This window comes from Leptodactylus fuscus, chromosome 2, assembly GCF_031893055.1.
Source record: "Leptodactylus fuscus isolate aLepFus1 chromosome 2, aLepFus1.hap2, whole genome shotgun sequence".
Classification (NCBI taxonomy): Eukaryota; Metazoa; Chordata; class Amphibia; order Anura; family Leptodactylidae; genus Leptodactylus; species Leptodactylus fuscus.
In genome coordinates, this window is record NC_134266.1 from 248,576,792 (window position 1) to 248,595,810 (window position 19,019).

General features: G+C 45.6%; 1 protein-coding gene across 1 annotated transcript in view; it reads left to right on the forward strand.

Moving 5' to 3' along the window:
- The first annotated feature begins 1,063 nt into the window (after nucleotides 1-1,063).
- KL (klotho) overlaps nucleotides 1,064-19,019 on the forward strand; it is a 31,811-nt gene continuing 13,855 nt past the window's right edge. Inside the window, exon 1 of the mRNA XM_075266004.1 lies at nucleotides 1,064-1,762. Within this exon, the coding sequence (XP_075122105.1) occupies nucleotides 1,064-1,762 (699 nt within the window). The remainder of the gene's footprint in view (nucleotides 1,763-19,019) is intronic.

Here is a 19,019-nt window from a genome sequence, read left to right on the forward strand (position 1 = left end):
AGGACAGAGTCTCAATAGCCAGCAAGCCAGTGAGGACTGATCTCCAGTATATAGAAAGTCCAAGACCCACCCTAGACTTGATTAGAAAACAGGCTGTCAGTCACACAGGCAAGGGTAGAATTAACCATTTGATGATCAGAGAGAAACAAGGTGCAAGAGATGGGTGTGGTGGAAATTCAGTTACAGAGGAAAGGTGATAGAGCAGTGTTCGCACAGTGCAAGGAAAAACTCTAAGCAAAGAATCAAAATGAGCCCGCCTCCTGCGCCGCGTGTGTGCCGAGGGTGGTGCAGAGACCCGAACAGGCAGAGACGTTACAACTACCTTCCCCACAATATGTATATACTGTATGTATGTTTATGAGATATGACACTAATAAGTATATTGAATGAATTGGTTGCACATGATATATATAGTATGTAATACATGCACTGGCCCTTGATCAAGGCTCTTAGGAGCTGAAACGTTGCAGGCATGAAATAGCTCTCACCCCTGATTTCAGAAGTTACTTGGGAGTGCTGCCTTTTCTGGATAAACCTGTGGAGTTGATACCTGGAACCCTGGGCCTAGCATTCACCTATCTTCCGCTGCTGCTGTGGACTTTCTATGCATCATACATATAATGTTGCATCTGTCTGACCCATAATATCCTTTCCCTTGCAGTTACTAGTGTGTTATTTCTCCACCCTTGGCTGAGGTCTCTGCACTCTGTGAACCCTGCTCATCTCAGTCATGTGCCCCCTATTGTGCCTGCTTGTTGCTGCAGCCTTACCTTGAGCACCTTGTCCCTGTGCCCCTGCATCCCTGAGTGTGATTAGTGTGTCACAGGAGGAGGAGGAGGAGGAGGGGCAGCTACTTGTTGTCAGTCTATGTAGCAGTGCACACTGCAGTTTCTCACAAGCACAGGAGGAAGCTCTGGAGTAGATGAGCTCTTCAGCTAATTATTAATGGCTTGACCCTCCTTGATACAGAAGACAGCTTATAGTTTATGGTGGGTAGGTGATATATAGAGCTGACACTGGAGGGTCTTATCATCTTCCTCTGTCATTCAGAAGACCTCTCATCATGAGGGTACTGGTGGTATGGCTGGCACTGGGCTGCTGGCTCCCTGGGTGTGCAGAGAATATATGGCATAGGTTTGCAAGGCTTCCTTTCCCTAAAGATAACCTGTTCCTCTATGACACCTTCCCCCAGGACTTCATGTGGACAGTGGGCACCGCTGCTTATCAGGTGGAGGGTGGCTGGCAGCAGGATGGCAGGGCACCCTCCATTTGGGACACACATTGCCACAAGGATGGACGTGGCACAGGAGACGTGGCCAGTGACAGCTACAACAACATCTACAGAGACACAGCAGCTCTCCAGATTTTGGGGGTCTCTCACTACAGGTTTTCTATTTCTTGGTCAAGGTTGTTCCCTAATGGGACGGAAGCAGGTCCCAGCCAGGCAGGGTATACATATTACAGGACACTTATAGACAGGTTGAAGGAGATTGGCATACAACCTATGGTCACCCTCTACCACTGGGACCTACCTCAGAGGCTACAGGACAAATATGGTGGATGGATCAACGAGTCCATGGTGGGAATTTTCGAACTTTATGCTAAAGCTTGTTTCAATCTATTTGGAAAAGATGTGAAGTATTGGATTACTATAGACAACCCTTATGTGGTGGCTTGGCTTGGATATTCCACTGGCAGTCTACCCCCTGGCATCAAAGGAGACAAGTTACTCGGGTACAGGGCTGGACACAACCTCATAAAGGTAAGAAGTAAAGAGGAAGGAGACACAAGGTATGGAAGTGTGGTAGGTAAGAAGCTGACTTATTGCAGAGCAGGTGCCAATAGTGGTGTCTAATACCTATCCGTCTAATATCTACCTGTCTATATAATCATCTATCTATCTATCTATCTACTTACCTTATCTATTTATCCTATTTAATTTCTAAAGTATATCCCCTTACCCATATAAATACAACTCTTTATGTACTGATCTATTTATGTATTTAATATGTATCTTATATCTTATACATATTTATCCAATATCTAATTATCAATCTAGTATCTATGAAATATCTGTCTATTGTCTATTTAATTTCAACCTCAAATATCTATCTATCTATCTATCTATCTATCTATCTATCTCCTATCTATCTATCTCCTATCTATCTATCTATCTATCTATCTATCTATGCTTTCTATTTCATTTATATCTATCTCTCTTTCCATTTAAATATAACTATGTCTATTTATATCTGTCCATCAAATATGTATCTATCTAATCTATCTATTTATCATCTATCTATGAAATCTCTATCTCATATCTACTTATTCTATCTATTTATGTCTATCATACCTAGAGAGATATTAGTTGACCAGAAATGTGCTACATAAACAGATTAATACATAAAACGACATACAGATATTAGATTATTAATTTAATTATTAATTCATTTAATATTAGGTATTAAATACATAGGACAAATAGATATTTCATAGATAAGTATTAAATAGATTAGATAGATATCCATGTAAATACATCTATGTATTTATGTATCAATCAATCAATCAATCAATCTAATATCTATTGATCTAATATCTCTATGTAATGTCTATCTATCTATCATCTATCTATCTATCATCTATCTATCTATCTATCTCCTATCTATCTATCTATCTATCTATCTATCTATCTATCTATCTATCATCTATCTATCTATCTCCTATCTATCTATCTATCTATCTATCTCCTATCTATCTATCTATCATCTATCTATCTATCTCCTATCTATCTATCTATCTATCTATCTATCTATCTATCTATCTATCTATCTATCTATCATCTATCTATCTATCATCTATCTATCTATCTATCTATCTCCTATCTATCTATCTATCTATCTATCTATCTATCTATCTATCCATCCATCCATCCATCCATCCATCTATCTATCTATCTATCTATCTATCTATCTATCTATCTATCTATCATCTATCTATCTATCTATCTATCTATTATCTATCTATCTATCTATCTATCTATCTATCAATCTCCTATCTATCTATCTATCTATCTATCTATCTATCTATCTATCAATCAATCATCTGCTTATCCAACCTTCTAATATCTATTTATGTACAGTATATAATATTCCTCTCTATATATCTAATATTCATCTCTCTTACTCTCTTCTCTCTATATATACATATATTTAGGCTGTCATTATTAGTTTTGCTTTTGTCTTTGGCTACGACTAGACGCCATGGTAATCCACTAGTTCTTAGTGCTACTTATCTTATGATCGGGAATACATGGCAGGGCTGTAGCTGTTGCTGCCGCTTGTGATGATGACAACACATTTAACCATTGTTACGCTGAGGCCCCACGTTGCAGAAACACTATTTTTTTTTGTTGCAGATTTTGTTCTGTTTTGTTTTTGAGTCAAAGCCAAGAAACACTACAAAAGAAATGGGAAATATATGGGATGTTCTTATACTTCTACCTTCTGCTCAATCCACTCCTGGCTTTGGCTCAAAAAAACCACAGCAAAATCTGCAACAACGTGGGGCCTCAGCCTTAATGCCACGTTCAACTAAAATGGTTGCAAGTGGTGAGTTCACACTGGCTTAGCCAATTGTATGGAGACCTGTCAGTAAGTTTTGCAACACTAAACCTTCAGTTTTCCTTATGATTTAGTGTCTCAGACCTGCGTGGGCTAAGTTTGTCTGCCCTAGGGGTGTTTACATAAAGCCTTTAATAGTGTTACAGAGATATGAATCTGCTGCTTTTATTGGACTTACCTCTGGTACATATTCTCTGATGTTGCCGAGGTCAGCACACTGAGCATATACTGCATATCTAGTGCATGCACAGTAAAGCCGGGGTGTGCTGACCTAGGTTACGTTGGAGAACTGCCTATGTGTTCAGACCATCATGGATTCATCTCTGGGGCTATTATTTTGATTAGTGTTAATAACTTATATTAATTTTATTGTGTACAGGGGTTAGAAAATGAACTAAAACACCACTATTTTACATAGTCATACTTAACTCTTCCTGCTATCCATCTACTATCAACGATAACGCCCCCTGTATTCTCAGTCATGTAGCTTATATTGCTGTTAACTTTATTACTTGTGCTGTTCTAAAAATCAGTTTATTTGCTATAGGGGCAAAACCTCACAGACTTCCAAAGAGGACTGAATGTTGGTGCAAACCTACTGGGGGCATCTGTGATTTACTGAGTTGAGTTGGATATGTTGAGGTCTACTGGTCTTGTGAACACATCTCAGTTTGCAAACATTGACAAAATCTTTGCGGACAGAAGCAGCTGTGGTTGAAAGTCAAAGCTACATACAAAGGACAAAAGAGCATTTTGTTGAATTGTGACAAAACAAACACAAAACTATGGCCGTTAAAATTACTGAAGAGTTGGCTGCAAGGGCATCTCTATCAATGAAAACCATCTGTCTCACACAAAGATGATAGCCATGCTGCAATACTCAAAGTCAAGCTTTGACTTTTGACCACAGCTGCTTCTATCTGAAGATTTATTGCTTGTATTTGCATACTGAGATTTGAATACAGAACTAGTAGACTAGTAGACCTCAACTCCCATCAACTAAGCAACTTGGGTCACGGACACCCCTGCCAGGCATGCACCAACAATCAGTCCCCTTTGAAACTCTGTTAGGACTGACATATCACACACTTAAAACATCACAAAATAATAAAGTTTATCGTCACGGATATAAACTATGTGAATGAGAAAAAAAATGGAGCATTATAAGGTTAAATTGGATCGAAACAACCACTTGTTTGTGGCTTTAAGTCCGTTATGACTAATGATGACTATATGAAATGATTTCTTCCCTAAATGTTCTCAGTGACATGTTCATGAATTCTGTGATTCTATTCTTCCACATGTTCTTGCTCATCCTCTTCCTCTTGTTCTTCAAACTCTTCCATACATCACTGTCTTAGTATACTCCTACATCTCTGCCTGCTCTATGACCAATGATATAGTGAAAAGGTAACGTAATACAAGAAATACGGATACCTGATGTCCCAAATGAATCATAGAACATAAATACAGAGTCCATTCATTTGATCTCTACCTATAGGGGTTTAGAATAGAGGCATCGACCTGAATTTTATGTCACATATAGAAGATAACAATGAAATATTGTATTTATGATAACATTAAACACTATATGGGACGACCAAGCACCAAAATTAAAGGGATATTAAAACATATAATTTATTTGTACATAAATATAAAATACAAAAATACCGTCCATTATTAGAAACTATGTTATATCATTGGACTATTCCATCACCACTAGTCTAATTGATGAGATCCCAAAAAATCCTTGAAAAATCGCTGAATGGAGGTTTGTTCAGAGCCCCTTCATTCTGGGACTCCTAAACCTCAAACCTCCATTGTTCATGCAATTGTGGCGATACATCATCATATACAATGGAAACACCTCTTTATATACAAAGAAATAGTAAAGTAGCGAAGAACATAAACTTTGCAATCTAAACTTAGTGGAGCATTCACTTGTGGGCACAGTTCTCAGTGTTATGGATTTTTTCAGGATGTTTTAATCAGATTTAGGTCTTCGATGCAGAGAGAAACGTATGAGAAAAATTCCATGAAAAACACTACACCCAGAGCATGCTGCATTTTGATAATACCAATGACCCTGAAAACAGCAAAAAAAAAAAAAAAATCGAACAGTAACACGTTGTGTATGCACCATAGACTTTTTCATATTTTCTGTAGACTTCTAGCTAACACTTGACTGAAGTAGGTTAGCCCAATTTTTTTTTTACTGTGTGATAAAATAATAATCTATCATTGATTGAACATCCACTAAGGTAGTAAACGTATGTAAAAGGATTTATGTTGCTTCTACAACAAACAATTTTACATCTGCATGGAAGTCCATATGTCTTTAGGGAGATGTACTTGAGGTCTCCAAGTTTATGTCTTCTGTAACACAGACTCAAAAAATACATGCTTTGTTCAGTACAATGCGTTATTACAATACAATGCAAGTATTAAATCCATGAAAATGCCAGTTTTGTAGGGTGTTCTGTGCAGCAGTCAGCTTATTCACACCACAAACATTATTACAATAAAAGATAACACCTTTATCGATAGGAAAAGGCTGACGATCTTTTCCATTCCTTGTGCTCTATAGCAGGTACATACAGATTGTTCTGCTTTTTCACATTGTCATGTGTCCTGTTCCCTTTAGGTTCATACTGTTCTTATTTTTCACCCCATTGTTATGATGCCTGGTGTGGACATATAGCATCAGAGACATTGTGTGATGATATCATGTTCACTGCTCAGGCTGCTTTGTAAATGATTATGTTGGTTGTAATTCATTAAGCTGATGGGGGGCCTCTAAGGGGGCATGATACTGCTTAGGGTCTACTAAGGGGGCATGATACTGCTTAGGGACTACTAAGGGGGCATGATACTGCTTAGGGACTACTAAGACTGGGTTCACACGATGTCTTTTGGTACCGTATACGCGGCGCTATTTTGCGGCCGCCGCAAAATTACGGCCGCAAAATAGCGCCGCGTATACGGTCCCGGGTCCCATTGAAATCAATGGGAGCGTATACGGGCCACAAAAGCTCCCGCGGTGTCTACGTGCCACATTACGTGCCAAAAGACATCATGTGAACCCAGCCTAAGGGAGCATTATACTGCTTAGGGTCTACTAAGGGGACATTATACTGCTTAGGGTCTACTAAAGGGACATTATACTGCTTAGGGGTTACTAAGGGGGAATTATACTGCTTAGGGGTTACTAAGGGGGAATTATACTGCTTAGGGGTTACTAAGGGGGAATTATACTGCTTAGGGGTTACTAAGGGGGCATTATACTGCTTAGGGGTTACTAAGGGGGAATTATACTGCTTAGGGGTTACTAAGGGGGAATTATACTGCTTAGGGTCTACTAAGGGGACATTATACTGCTTAGGGGCTACTAAGGGGGAATTATACTGCTTAGGGGCTACTAAGGGGGCATTATACTGCTTAGGGGTTACTAAGGGGGCATTATACTGCTTAGGGGTTACTAAGGGGGAATTATACTGCTTAGGGTCTACTAAAGGGACATTATACTGCTTAGGGGCTACTAAGGGGGAATTATACTGCTTAGGGGCTACTAAGGGGGCATTATACTGCTTAGGGGTTACTAAGTGGGAATTATACTGCTTAGGGGCTACTAAGGGGGCATTTTACTGCTTAGGGGCTACTAAGGGGGCATTATACTGTATGGAATCCACTAAGAGGGCATTATACATTGTGGGGCCACTAAGGGGGCATTACATAGTGACACTAATGGGGGAATTACATAGTGACACTAAAAAGACATTATATAATATGGTGGTGACTATTGAGGCATTACACAGTGTGGGGCCTATTAAAGGGGGCATTATACTTTGCGTTGGCTTCTAAGGGGGAATTATTTTGTGTGGGGGCCACTAAGCGGGCATTAAACTTTGAGTAGGCTTTTTATATGGCTCAAAGAGAGCTAGGGTTGACGTATCCATAATGGTGGAAAGAAGAAATGGGACAGTTCTTCAAGGCAGCCGATCAGATCCTATCTCCCCAGATTTATTGCCATGGGCCTGTACTACATTTCCTTGATATCTTGTTTGATACATCGGTTTTGTGGAAAATGACTTCATAGTAGTTGTCTTCTGTGTTACGCTGCAGCAGTTTAACCAATTGGAGACGTTCAGGTTAACTCCGCTATGTTTGTACACACCTGTTTGCACAGCATGTAGTGTATCCCTTTAAGATACTAGCCTGCTTGTTACTTTAATTATACGCTCTGCACATTTTCCACTGATCTATGTAACCCTATTAAGGTAGAGGTAGTGGAGCAGTACAGTCACAGGGTGCCTGCCGAGCGAGCACGCCTTTCACTGTAATGTAATCTATTTTTATTGCGTACTATCAGGATCATTTGGTCACATAAAATAATTTAAGTACACCCTGCTCAGGCGATAACCACACATGATCCATGGGAAATGACCTAAAACCATTTGCTGACTGATGGCCATGGTTATGCTGAGACTTGTAGTGCCAGAAAGGGAAACAAGCTGTATATAATGTATACACATAGTAAGCACCACATACTGTATCCTCTCAGTATTACATGCAGCGTTCATGTCAAAGCTAATGTTCCCAAGATTGTCAGATAATTTATTATGCGCCCTGTTAATTACATTGAAACGACGAGATCAATTTCTCTTAATTGTCTTCTGGTAATGCAGCTCCATTATTCTTGTGTGTGTGTGTGTACACCGTCATGTGCACGCCAAGTACTCGGGCAGGAAGATATGCATATATGCATCACATACAGTATAATAGATGTCATATCATTAATAGACATTTGTCTTTAACCCCTAACAGTCACATGAAAATTGCAAAAACCTCCCGAGATTGTCACTTCTTTATTGCAGATTTTTGATTTATGGCTGATATAAATATTACTGACACATAACTCCGCCGCCTTATCTGCATTTTAACCCTTTAGCGATCTATCACATTTAGTCTTAAACCAGTAATATTTTATCCCGCTCTGCAATTCCGCTTTTATATCTTTTTACCTTTTCAATATCACTTTACAAGACCTTGTACTTTGTGGGTACATAAGAGTTCTTAATCAGTTTTTTGATACTTTTTGTTTTCGAGAGGTTAGATGAACAGAAAACATAAATTCTGGCATCGGAAGTTTAATTTCCCTGTCGTCCGTACCAGCGGCACAATGTGGGGTATTTCTGCCCCTGTGTGCTGGTAGGACAGGCGGATTTTTAATTAGCCAATCAAAAGCGTGGCTGGCCCTATAAGAGGGCACAAGAACCTCCCCTCTGCGTGTTTTTTTCTGTCCTGTGTGGTCAAGGACAGGTGGGGAGGACTTGTGTCCTCTTATTTTAGGCTCTATGGGTTACCTACCTTTGGAGCATAATTCTTCTTTCTTCAGTTTCTGACCTTCTTGATTGAAGGTCCCTTCCCCTGTCTGGGAAAAAAAAAAAAGTTTCTCTTTAGCCTGCGTGGCTTCTTTCCTTCCCTCCTCCCTCCCTCCCCCCCCTCCCCTCCTTCTCCCTCTGGCTCACCTGTCAGCACATCCCGTGCTGGTGAGTTGGCCCGGCACGCTGCCGCGGGGCTCTCTCGCTGTCGCTCGCGGACGTGCTCTGCCGGAACTAAAGTTCCCGGCGGAGAGTTTCCTGCGTCCGCATTTGCCGGGCGCACACTTCCTGTTGTGCCCGGAAGTATAGCGGCGCCATTGAAGATCCTGGCGCCGGCGAAGGATGTTTTCTCCGGCTTTCTGCTTATTGCAGAATCTTGCCTGCACGCACGTCCGGGCCAGGAATTGAGGGGGTAGGCGCCCCTGCTGGGGCTGTATGAAGAGGGGGGGGGTAACCTTTCTCTTTTCCTGGAGGGTTCATGTGACTATGGCCCCTCCCATTTCCGGCCGGCCGGGTTAAAGGTCAGGCCGGCCGGTTATTAGTTACCTTCTCCTTTCTAAGGCGGAAGGCTGTGCATCAGAGGTTGTTGCTTAGCTTCAGGTCTCTTTTTGCCTCCAAACCAAATCTTCAGTTTCTTGTCACCTTGCTGTCCGGGTCTAGGACACGGTAAGATCTACCCCTTCTTTTGATATTTGGTAGAATATGTTGGTGACAATTTTGCATGGTCTATGGTCTCTCTGTAGGATATGTCTTCCTCTACTACCCCCCCTGGGGATTATAGGAGGAAATCTACTGCTAAAAGGAAGCACCTTTCCTGTTTTGACTGTGACACACCGCTCCCTGATGGTAGGTAGCGGCTTAAGAGGTTATCCCTCTGGGTACTACCGGCCCTATAACCCGCCTATTATTTTTAGGCTATGAGTGGGCCCGTTGTCGTGGTTGCAGAGGCCCCCCACCTGAGGAGCCTTCTCCTAGAGATATGATGGCCTGGGTCAAGGAGATGGTGAGTTGGGCATCGCTTGGGTAAGGATAATTCCCTTGCTTGTACTCTCTCTTTATTTTTTGCAGGATGATTCCCTCAAAGGCATACAGTCTACCTTGTCTCAGCTCGCCAAGAGACCATGCACAGAGCATCGTTCCTCGTCCCTCCCTCCCCTGGAACATCTACGGGTGGCAGAGGATGTTTCCTCCGAGGACGACTCTGTAGTTTCCAGCAGACCTGTGTTCCACTATGAACAAACAGGCAGGCTGCTGAAGTCCATCTGGTCTACAGTGGGCCGAGATGTTGACGGGGAAGCCTCCACGTCTGCCTCTGGGGGACATATTGCCTTCCATGCGGACGCCACGCTGACCGACCTCATGGTGCAGCAGTGGAAGCAGCCAGAAAAAGGACATTCATTATCCAGGATCTTTAAGCACCTGTTCCCTATGGATTCAACTCAGTGGGATTCCTGGGGGCCTCCCCCGAAGGTGGATCTAGCCGTGGCGAAGTTGTCTCGTAGAACCCTGGTGCCCCTTGAAGATGGATCAAATCTTCAGGACCCTTTGGATCGCAGGGCTGACGCCACCCTTAAGAAGGTTTATTCTGCTTCCTCTGCCCAAGCCTCAGTAGCCATAGCCTCTACCACTGTGGGCGATTTTCTTCGTAACCGCCTAGCCACCTTGGAGCGGGATATTGATTCCGGTGTGGACAGGGATGACATCTTGGCTTCCATGAAGAATATTCATAGGGCCGCAGATTTTTTGGCAGAATCTTCTCGCCATCAGTTGAGAATTTCAGCCAAGTCGATGGCGTTGTCCACTGCGGCCCGCAGACCCCTGTGGCTAAAGCCTTGGCGTGCAGACTTTGCATCCAAGGCTGCTCTTTGCGCGCTCCCTTTTGAGCCAGGAAGAGTATTTGGGCAAGGCTTGGATACTATCATAGAGGGATTAGCTGAAGGTAAGGGGAAGTCCTTACCTCAAGCTGCCAGGGGCAGACGTGCCCCCTCTAGAGGCAGAGGTTCCGCCTCTAATTATAGACGCCCAACCCAGCAAAGGCGTCCCAGATATCGTCCTAGAGGTTCCGGACGTGGTGCTTCCAGGGAGGACACCAAGAGGAAGCCGGAATTTTGACGCGGGGCAGCTCCCTGTGGCCCCCCTTCCTGTGGGAGGACGTCTTTCGGTTTTTTTCAGAGCTTGGGTCACCCATATTCAAGATCCATGGGTGCTAAGAATTATACAGCACGGTTATCTTATCAAATTCCACCTTCCACCTCCAGATCGGTTTGTTGTCACCAGAACCCTTCCACCTTCCCAACAGGCCAGTTTAGAGGCCTTGGTCGCCGAGTATGTCATCAAAGGCGCCCTGGAGAAGGTCCCAGCCTCAGATCTCGGTCTGGGAGTTTACTCCCCCGTCTTTCTGGTCCCCAAAGTCACCGGGGGCTGGAGAATGATAATAGACCTGAGGTATCTCAATCGCTTTATCAAGAAGAGGTCATTCCGTATGGAAACCGTGGATTCCGTGTCTGCTTTTCTCCAGCCAGGAGACGTGATGGTTACCCTCGACCTGAAGGACGCCTACCTTCATGTCCCTATTGCTCACTCCCACAGGAAATTCCTCAGGATTTCCGTTTCTATGGCCGGCCACAGGGAGCACTTTCAATTCACAGCTCTGCCGTTCGGCATCACATCCGCCCCCCTGGTATTTACCAAGGTGATCGCTCCGGTTGCTGCGGCCCTCAGACTACAGGGCCTCTTCATCGTTCCTTACCTAGACGACTGGCTTCTGAAAGCTCAGTCTCCGGCTGCTCTCCTCCAGCAGCTCAACCTTGCCATCAGTTTCCTACAAGAGTTAGGATGGATCATCAATTGGGAGAAGTCCGAAATCGTTCCTTCCACACGGAGGAAGTTCCTCGGGTTCATAGTGGATTCAGAAACGATGCAGATCTTCCTCTCCAGCCCAAGGAAGGAAAGGATCCAGGCCGGTGCACGGTTTCTATTACACACCCGGCGGGTAACTATCCGCACCGCCATGAGGGTCCTCGGCCTAATGTCATCCTCGGCCAGAGCAGTCCCTTGGGCTTTATGGCATTTGCGTCCCCTGCAGATGGAAGTGTTGACAACCTGGAACAGGTCTCCACGGGGACTGCACAAGAAGATCTGCCTTTCTCCCGCTACCCGTCTTTCCCTCAGATGGTGGATACACCTGAAAGACGGAAGGTCCACGGTCCCAACATTGTGGACCCTGTTGACAACAGATGCATCCCAGTGGGGATGGGGAGCCCATTGCCAGGACAGGACTGTACAAGGACGATGGAGATGTCCGGAGCTGGGATCTTCCAATCTCAAGGAACTCAGAGCTGTGTACTTGGCCCTAGTGCACTTTGCCCCGGAGTTGAGAGGCAAGTCTGTCAAGATCAGGTCAGACAACATGACGGTGGTTGTTTACATAAACAAACAAGGGGGCACCAGGTCACCAACCTTACTGAGAGAGACGAATCTTATATTTGCCTGGGCAGAGAAGAACCTAGCCCAGTTATCCGCTGTTCACATAAAGGGCTCCCTGAACATAGTAGCGGATCATCTGAGTCGGGGTATTACCGTATCAGGAGAATGGTCTCTCAATCCAGACGTTTTTCAACAGATCGTCCAGAGATGGGGTCTCCCGGAGGTCGATCTAATGGCTACCCGACTCAATGCCAAGGTAGGGACCTTCTGCTCCCTATACCAGGAGGACGATCCCTTGGCAGTGGATGCCCTGTCCATCCCATGGAGGTTCAGGCTGTTTTACATATTCCCTCCAATTCCAATCATACCGAAGGTATTGATCAAAATAAGACAGGACCAAGCCTCGGGAATAGCCATAATCCCGTTCTGGCCAAAAAGGGCTTGGTTTGCTCAGCTCATACTAATGAGTCAGGGCATATATTGGAGGCTTCCCCCTCTCCCAGATCTGGTAACCCAAGGAGAGCTGAGATGCCAGGATCTGAGGAGACTCAACCTGACAGCCTGGAGGTTGACCAGTCCCTATTGAGGAATAGAGGACTGTCACAAGCCGTCTTGAAGACCCTATCCAGCGCCAGAGCGGATTCGACTAACAGGAATTACCGTCGAATTAGTAACATCTTTAATGCCTGGTGTCTGCAGCATCAAGTGGACTCCACTGGTCCCCCGACTGAGGCGATCCTGGACTTCCTTCAAGACGGACTAGACAGAGGTCTGGCTGCGGCCACACTCAAAGTACACGTAGCGGCCCTGTCCGCCTATCTGGGGAGGCGTTTGTCTCAGGATCCTTTAGTGAGCACCTTTATTAAAGGGGCAACTAGGCTGAGACCGGTGGTGAACACCCCTGTCCACCAATGGGACCTGATTCCGGTCCTGAACGCTCTTTGCGACCAACCATTCGAACCCCTGGAAGAAGTCTCACTTAAGTTACTAACTGGCAAAATGGCTCTACTATTGGCAGTTACAACTGCCAAAAGAGTTAGTGAGCTACAAGCCTTGTCTGCCGAGGAGCCATATACTATATTTTTTCCGGACCATGTGCAGCTTAGGTTCCTCCCAGGATTTCGTCCCAAGATTCCATCTGCTGCAAATAGGAACCAAACTATTTCTCTTCCAGCATTTTTTCCCTTCCCCTCTTCATCTGAAGAGGAAAGATGGCACAGGCTGGATGTTATCAGATGTCTGCAAATTTATCTGCAGCGTACTCGCCCTTTTAGGCAGGCCGAAAACCTGTTAATTAGTTATACGGGGAAGAATAAAGGCGCCAAGGCCGCCAAGGCCACGATATCCCGCTGGGTCTCCGATACCATAAAAGTCGCCTATACCGCCCAAGGGCGTCCGGTCCCATCTTTTCTTCATGCCCACTCGACCAGGGCAGTGTCCACCTCTCAGGCCGAGAGGAGTGCGTTGTCCTTGGATCAGATTTGTGCAGCTGCCTCCTGGGCATCTGAGTCCACGTTCATTCGGCATTACCGCCTGAGGGACCGGGTGTCCGATTCCTCTGCCTTTGCCCAAACTATTTTGAGCTCTGTCATGGAGTAATCCCGCCCATCTTTGGGCCTACTTGCTATATCCCCACATTGTGCCGCTGGTACGGACGACAGGGAACAAGTGATTATGAAGATAATCTTGTTTCCCTTAGTCCTAACAGCGGCACAAGATTTCCCACCCTGGGAATCATATCTTATGTATAAAACTGTGTATAAATATGGAGGTACTTTTGTATTGACACGCAGAGGGGAGGTTCTTGTGCCCTCTTATAGGGCCAGCCACGCTTTTGATTGGCTAATTAAAAATCCGCCTGTCCTACCAGCACACAGGGGCAGAAATACCCCACATTGTGCCGCTGTTAGGACTAAGGGAAACAAGATTATCTTCATAATCACTTGATTTATGGTGTTTATCATGTAGAATAAATAACATGCTCATTTTATTTTAGGGAGTTACAGATGTGGCGATACTAATTGTGTGTGTGTGTTTTTTTTTTTTTTTTTTAAATTAAAGAGGACCTTTCATGGTTTGGGGCACAGGCAGTTCTATATACTGCTGGAAAGCCGACAATGCGCTGAACTCATCACACTGTCGGCTTTCCCGATCTGTGCCCCGGGTAAAGAGCTATCGGTCCCGGTACCGTAGCTGTTTACAGTCAGAAGGGCGTTCCTGACAGTCAGTCAGGTACGTCTTTCTGCACAGCAGCGCCTATTGTGCTGTACAGTGTGAGCGGGGAGGAACGCCCTTCCGCGTTCCTCCCCGCTCACACTGTACAGTACGATAGGTGCTGCTTTGAAGAAGGACGTACCTGACTGACTGTCAGGAACGCTCTTCTGACTGTAAAGAGCTACGGCACCGGGACCGATAGCTCTTTACCCCGGGCACTTTAACAAAGGAGAAAAAATGCCTGTCTTTAGTTTTATTCTATAAAACGCCCTAGGTGCTGTGGACTTTAATTTCGGCACTGATCTCTGCCCACCATCAGAAGCTCGTTCCTGACAGTCTAGCTGAGCTGTGAGGAACACCCCTCCTGACTGTACTTGTCTATAGCCCAACGATGATGCTGAGCTGTGAGAAAGACTCTCCCCCAGTACGTCTTTAGACAAGTACTGTCAGGAGGGGCATTCTTCATAGCTTAGTGTCATCGCTGGGTGGCGAGGAACGCCCCCTCTGAGAGTACACTGTTATGGGCGAGTACTGCCAGGAGGGAGTGTTCCTCACAGCCTGTCAGAAACGCCCTTCTGCCAATGAGCAGAGATTGGTGCCAAAACTAACAGCACCGATATCTCCAGCCCCGGGGCACATAACGGGAAAGCCAACAGTGCACTGAAATCAGCCCACTGCCGGCTTTATAGCGGTATATAAAACCGCATGTGCAGGAGGACATAAAAGGTCCTTTTTAAATGTAGTCTGTCAGTAGAATTGGGAAATGTCAACTCAGCCAAGATGCTGTTAGTCTTGTCAATATATAAATGAGCTAATTGGAGCAATAGTTACATCCACATTACTCCATGTAATTTGCTCATTTGCATGTCATTTGCATATTGACAGAGACAGCGATATCTGACAACAAAGGCAGCAATTCACAAGGGGAAAAGGCTATATGATTCAGGAGCTTCTTATCTTATCTTATCTATCTATCTGTCTGTCTGTCTGTCTGTCTGTCTGTCTTTCTGTCTGTCTATACATACATATCTGTCTATGTCATACATGTTCAATGCACACACACACACACACACACACACACACACACACACACACACACACACACACATTATTAGGAAGGTGTAAAAAAAATTTCTGTATAATTAGAAAGTCATATATTACTATGTATTTAGGATGTATTTTAGGATGACTTGCAAGGTGAACTTATTTTGCATTTTAAGAAATTGAAGCAATACAAATCAGTGCAATAGTGCAGTGGTCCCTAACCTTTTTTGCACCAAGAACTGCCTTCAAACAGACCATCTTTCCATGGCCTGGTGGGGCAGGGGCGGGGCTTTGGTCACATGGTATGGGGATATAGGCGGGCTCCACCATCTGGATGGGAAGGCTCTCCGCCAGGATGCTCTGCGAGGGAAAGCGGGCATGACACGAGCATCTGACTGGACACCGAGGCTGGATACTTTGTGCTAGGCCATGTTGCTATAGTAATGGGTAAATTTTTGGGTAGCATGGCGTTTTTTGTTTTTTAAATAAATTCTTTATTTATAGTATATAAACAAAACGTACAAACAATACAAAAAATGGCAGGCCAAACCAGCACAGGCCTGTAAACACTGAAGGTAACAGAGAACATTGGCAATTCAGTAGGGCAGAAACACGACAGATAGAGAAGATCTCAATAACAATCAAATAACAATGGCAATGCCTAGAAGAAGAGGGGGAAATAATAAAAAAAAAATGGGAAAAGAGAGAAAAGGAGGGGGAAAGAAGCAGTGAGAAAGCAAGCAGGCAGCCCCGACCCCATCCACGGGCCCATGGCCTGAGCATCAGCACTTAATTCACCATCACCAGGTCTCTGTATGTCTGGTGTGCCGTGGAAGAGAATCCATGGAGTCCAGGCATCCATGAAAGACTCGCAGGCAACTCGAAGAGATGCTGCGAGATCCTCCCTGTCCTGCATATCCTCCACCTTATGGATCCACCGAAGAATAAAAGGCGAATTAGGCGATTTCCAGAGTTCCAGGATAAAGGCTCTGGCGGCAATAATCATTTGTCATCAGGAGGATCTACAATAGGCTTGGAGAGAATAGTCCGAAAGGTGGAGCAGGAAGAGGCCAGTTTATAAGGAAGAGAAATCTGGATGAGGAAAATCTCTCCTCTGGAGCGTTGAGACCGTTGGAATTAATAGAAGAGAACACCAGGGAATCCATGTTGGGGAACCGGGGTCCTGCCAAAAGCTAGAGAGAAGGAAGAGAGAAGAAAAGAGAAGAAGAGAGAGAGAAGAAGAAGAAGAAAAAGGAAGGGGGTGGGGAGAAGGAAAGAGGGCAGAGAGAAACAGTGAAAAACAAACAAAACAATAAATCCCTGTCAAAGCTATTCTGAGAGCGGGGAACACTCAACAGTGGGAAAACCCACTTAAGCAGGTCTCAGGAGCACACCGCCGTATACTCCTAGAGAACTGCCAAACCTAACTAATGGGGGAGAGGTAGAACAGTAACAGACTGCTACCCATTTCCAGAGCAGTAAAACTAGTTGCAGAAGATTCATATAAAGGGAGGAAGGGACCAGAACCAGATAGAACAAACCACGCACAGGGAACTACAGGGACAGAGAGGATGGAGGGGGGAACAACAACCAGAGGAGTGGAGGCCACCGCAAAAACCCTGCGGGGGTGCAGGTCACACCAGCGGAGGCCGCCAAAGACCGGAGTCCAATATGTCCTCCGCCAGGGCAGGAGACTTAAATTAGGAAAGCAGAGAAAATATGGCAACACAAGTCGCCCTGGGGGAAGGGGCAAAAGAAAAGGCACAATGTAACTTAGCAGCGAAAAAGTCCTGGAGCCAACAGTAAAAGGATATCACTCATCAGGAGGAAGTCTGTGAGGAGCCCTCAACCCGATGTCGCTGATGAGTCAGAGCAGAGGAGTCCAGGCACCCGTCAGGTGGCACAAACGGTAAAGGGTAGTCCAACCAGTCTGGCAAAGTCAGCTCAGGCAGATCCAGAAATTGCGCCAGCGGGATCGCTTGGTCAGGAGAGTGAAGACCAAACATCGCTTTGTTGCGGCGTACTTGAAGGTGGAAAGGATGGCCCCATCTGTAGATAGCGCTGGAGTTGAGGATAGCTTGTAGGACCGGCTTGAGGACTCTGCGCATGGCTAGAGTGTGATGGGATACATCTGAGAGGAGCTGCACCTGAGTGCCCATGAAGGAGATCGGGCCATGCTGCCAGGCTGCCTGGAGAATATCCTCTTTCTTCCTGAAGAAATGGACTCTGCATAGGACATCATGGGGTGCTGTAGCAACGTTACACCCAGGGCCCAGCAGCTGATGGACTCTGTCAATGCGGGAGAGGACGGTATTAAAGATGGTGGTAACTGCAGAGCGGAGCTTGGCCGGGGGCGAGGTATCAGGAACCCCCCCCCCCCGTAGCTTAATGTTATTTCAGCGACCTCTGTTTTCCGGGTCGTCGACCTGAAGGAGGATGGATCTGTTTAAAGTACATTGGGTGATCAGGAACTGCTCTACTTCAGTAAGACGTTGGTCCATGGAGGCGGTCTGCCGCTGTTGAGCAGAAACCTGCACTGAAATGAACTGAAGTTCAGACTTAAACTCTGACAGAATCCTCTCCTGTTTCTCTTCAACTCTGCAGATGATGGTTTCCAAGTCTTTCATAGTAGGCAGAGCACTGATAAGATTCCAGAGATCTGCCAGCTTAGGACACGGGTCTGTGAGATAGTGAGGCAGCATCCCGCGGGGAAGAGTCAGACATATCAGAAGAGGGCCGAGGGCCGCCGGGGTAGAGGAAAAGTCAGGGTGAAGACCATCTTGAGTAGCCATAGCGCCAGGGGGCCCGTGCTGTAGAGAGCACTGTGGTAACCCAGTATGGAGCAGCGGGTTCACCTCCTTGGGGGCAGGCTGAAAACCTCCAGAGTAGCTACGGAGGGGCCGGCAACAGAGGAACAGGTAGTCTGCGGGCCTGTCTTGGGAAAGGAAGTGGAGGACCCTAGGGAGGACTGGGTGTCCTGGAGGCTCCCAGGCTGAAGCAGGGGCTTGGGAGATCAGGGACCCAAGAGCAGTGGAGAAGACCAGAATGGCAGCTGGGGAACACTGGGCTGGGGGAGCTTGCTGCTGTGGGCCTGGGCTTGGGCCATCACGGAGCGGTGCAGGAGAGGATGAGGGAAGTGGGTTAACCCACCCAGCACAGAGGAAGAGGCCTGGAGGACTGAGGCAGCGCTGTGACTGCCAATATGCGAGCAGAGAGGCAGGGAGGCCGGTACCTGTGAGATGGTAGCCCATCGTCTTCCATTGATGGGTGCTGGAGCGGGGAGAGACAGTGCTGCGTGGAGAGTGTCGGTAGGGATAGCAGAGGTGCCGCTTGC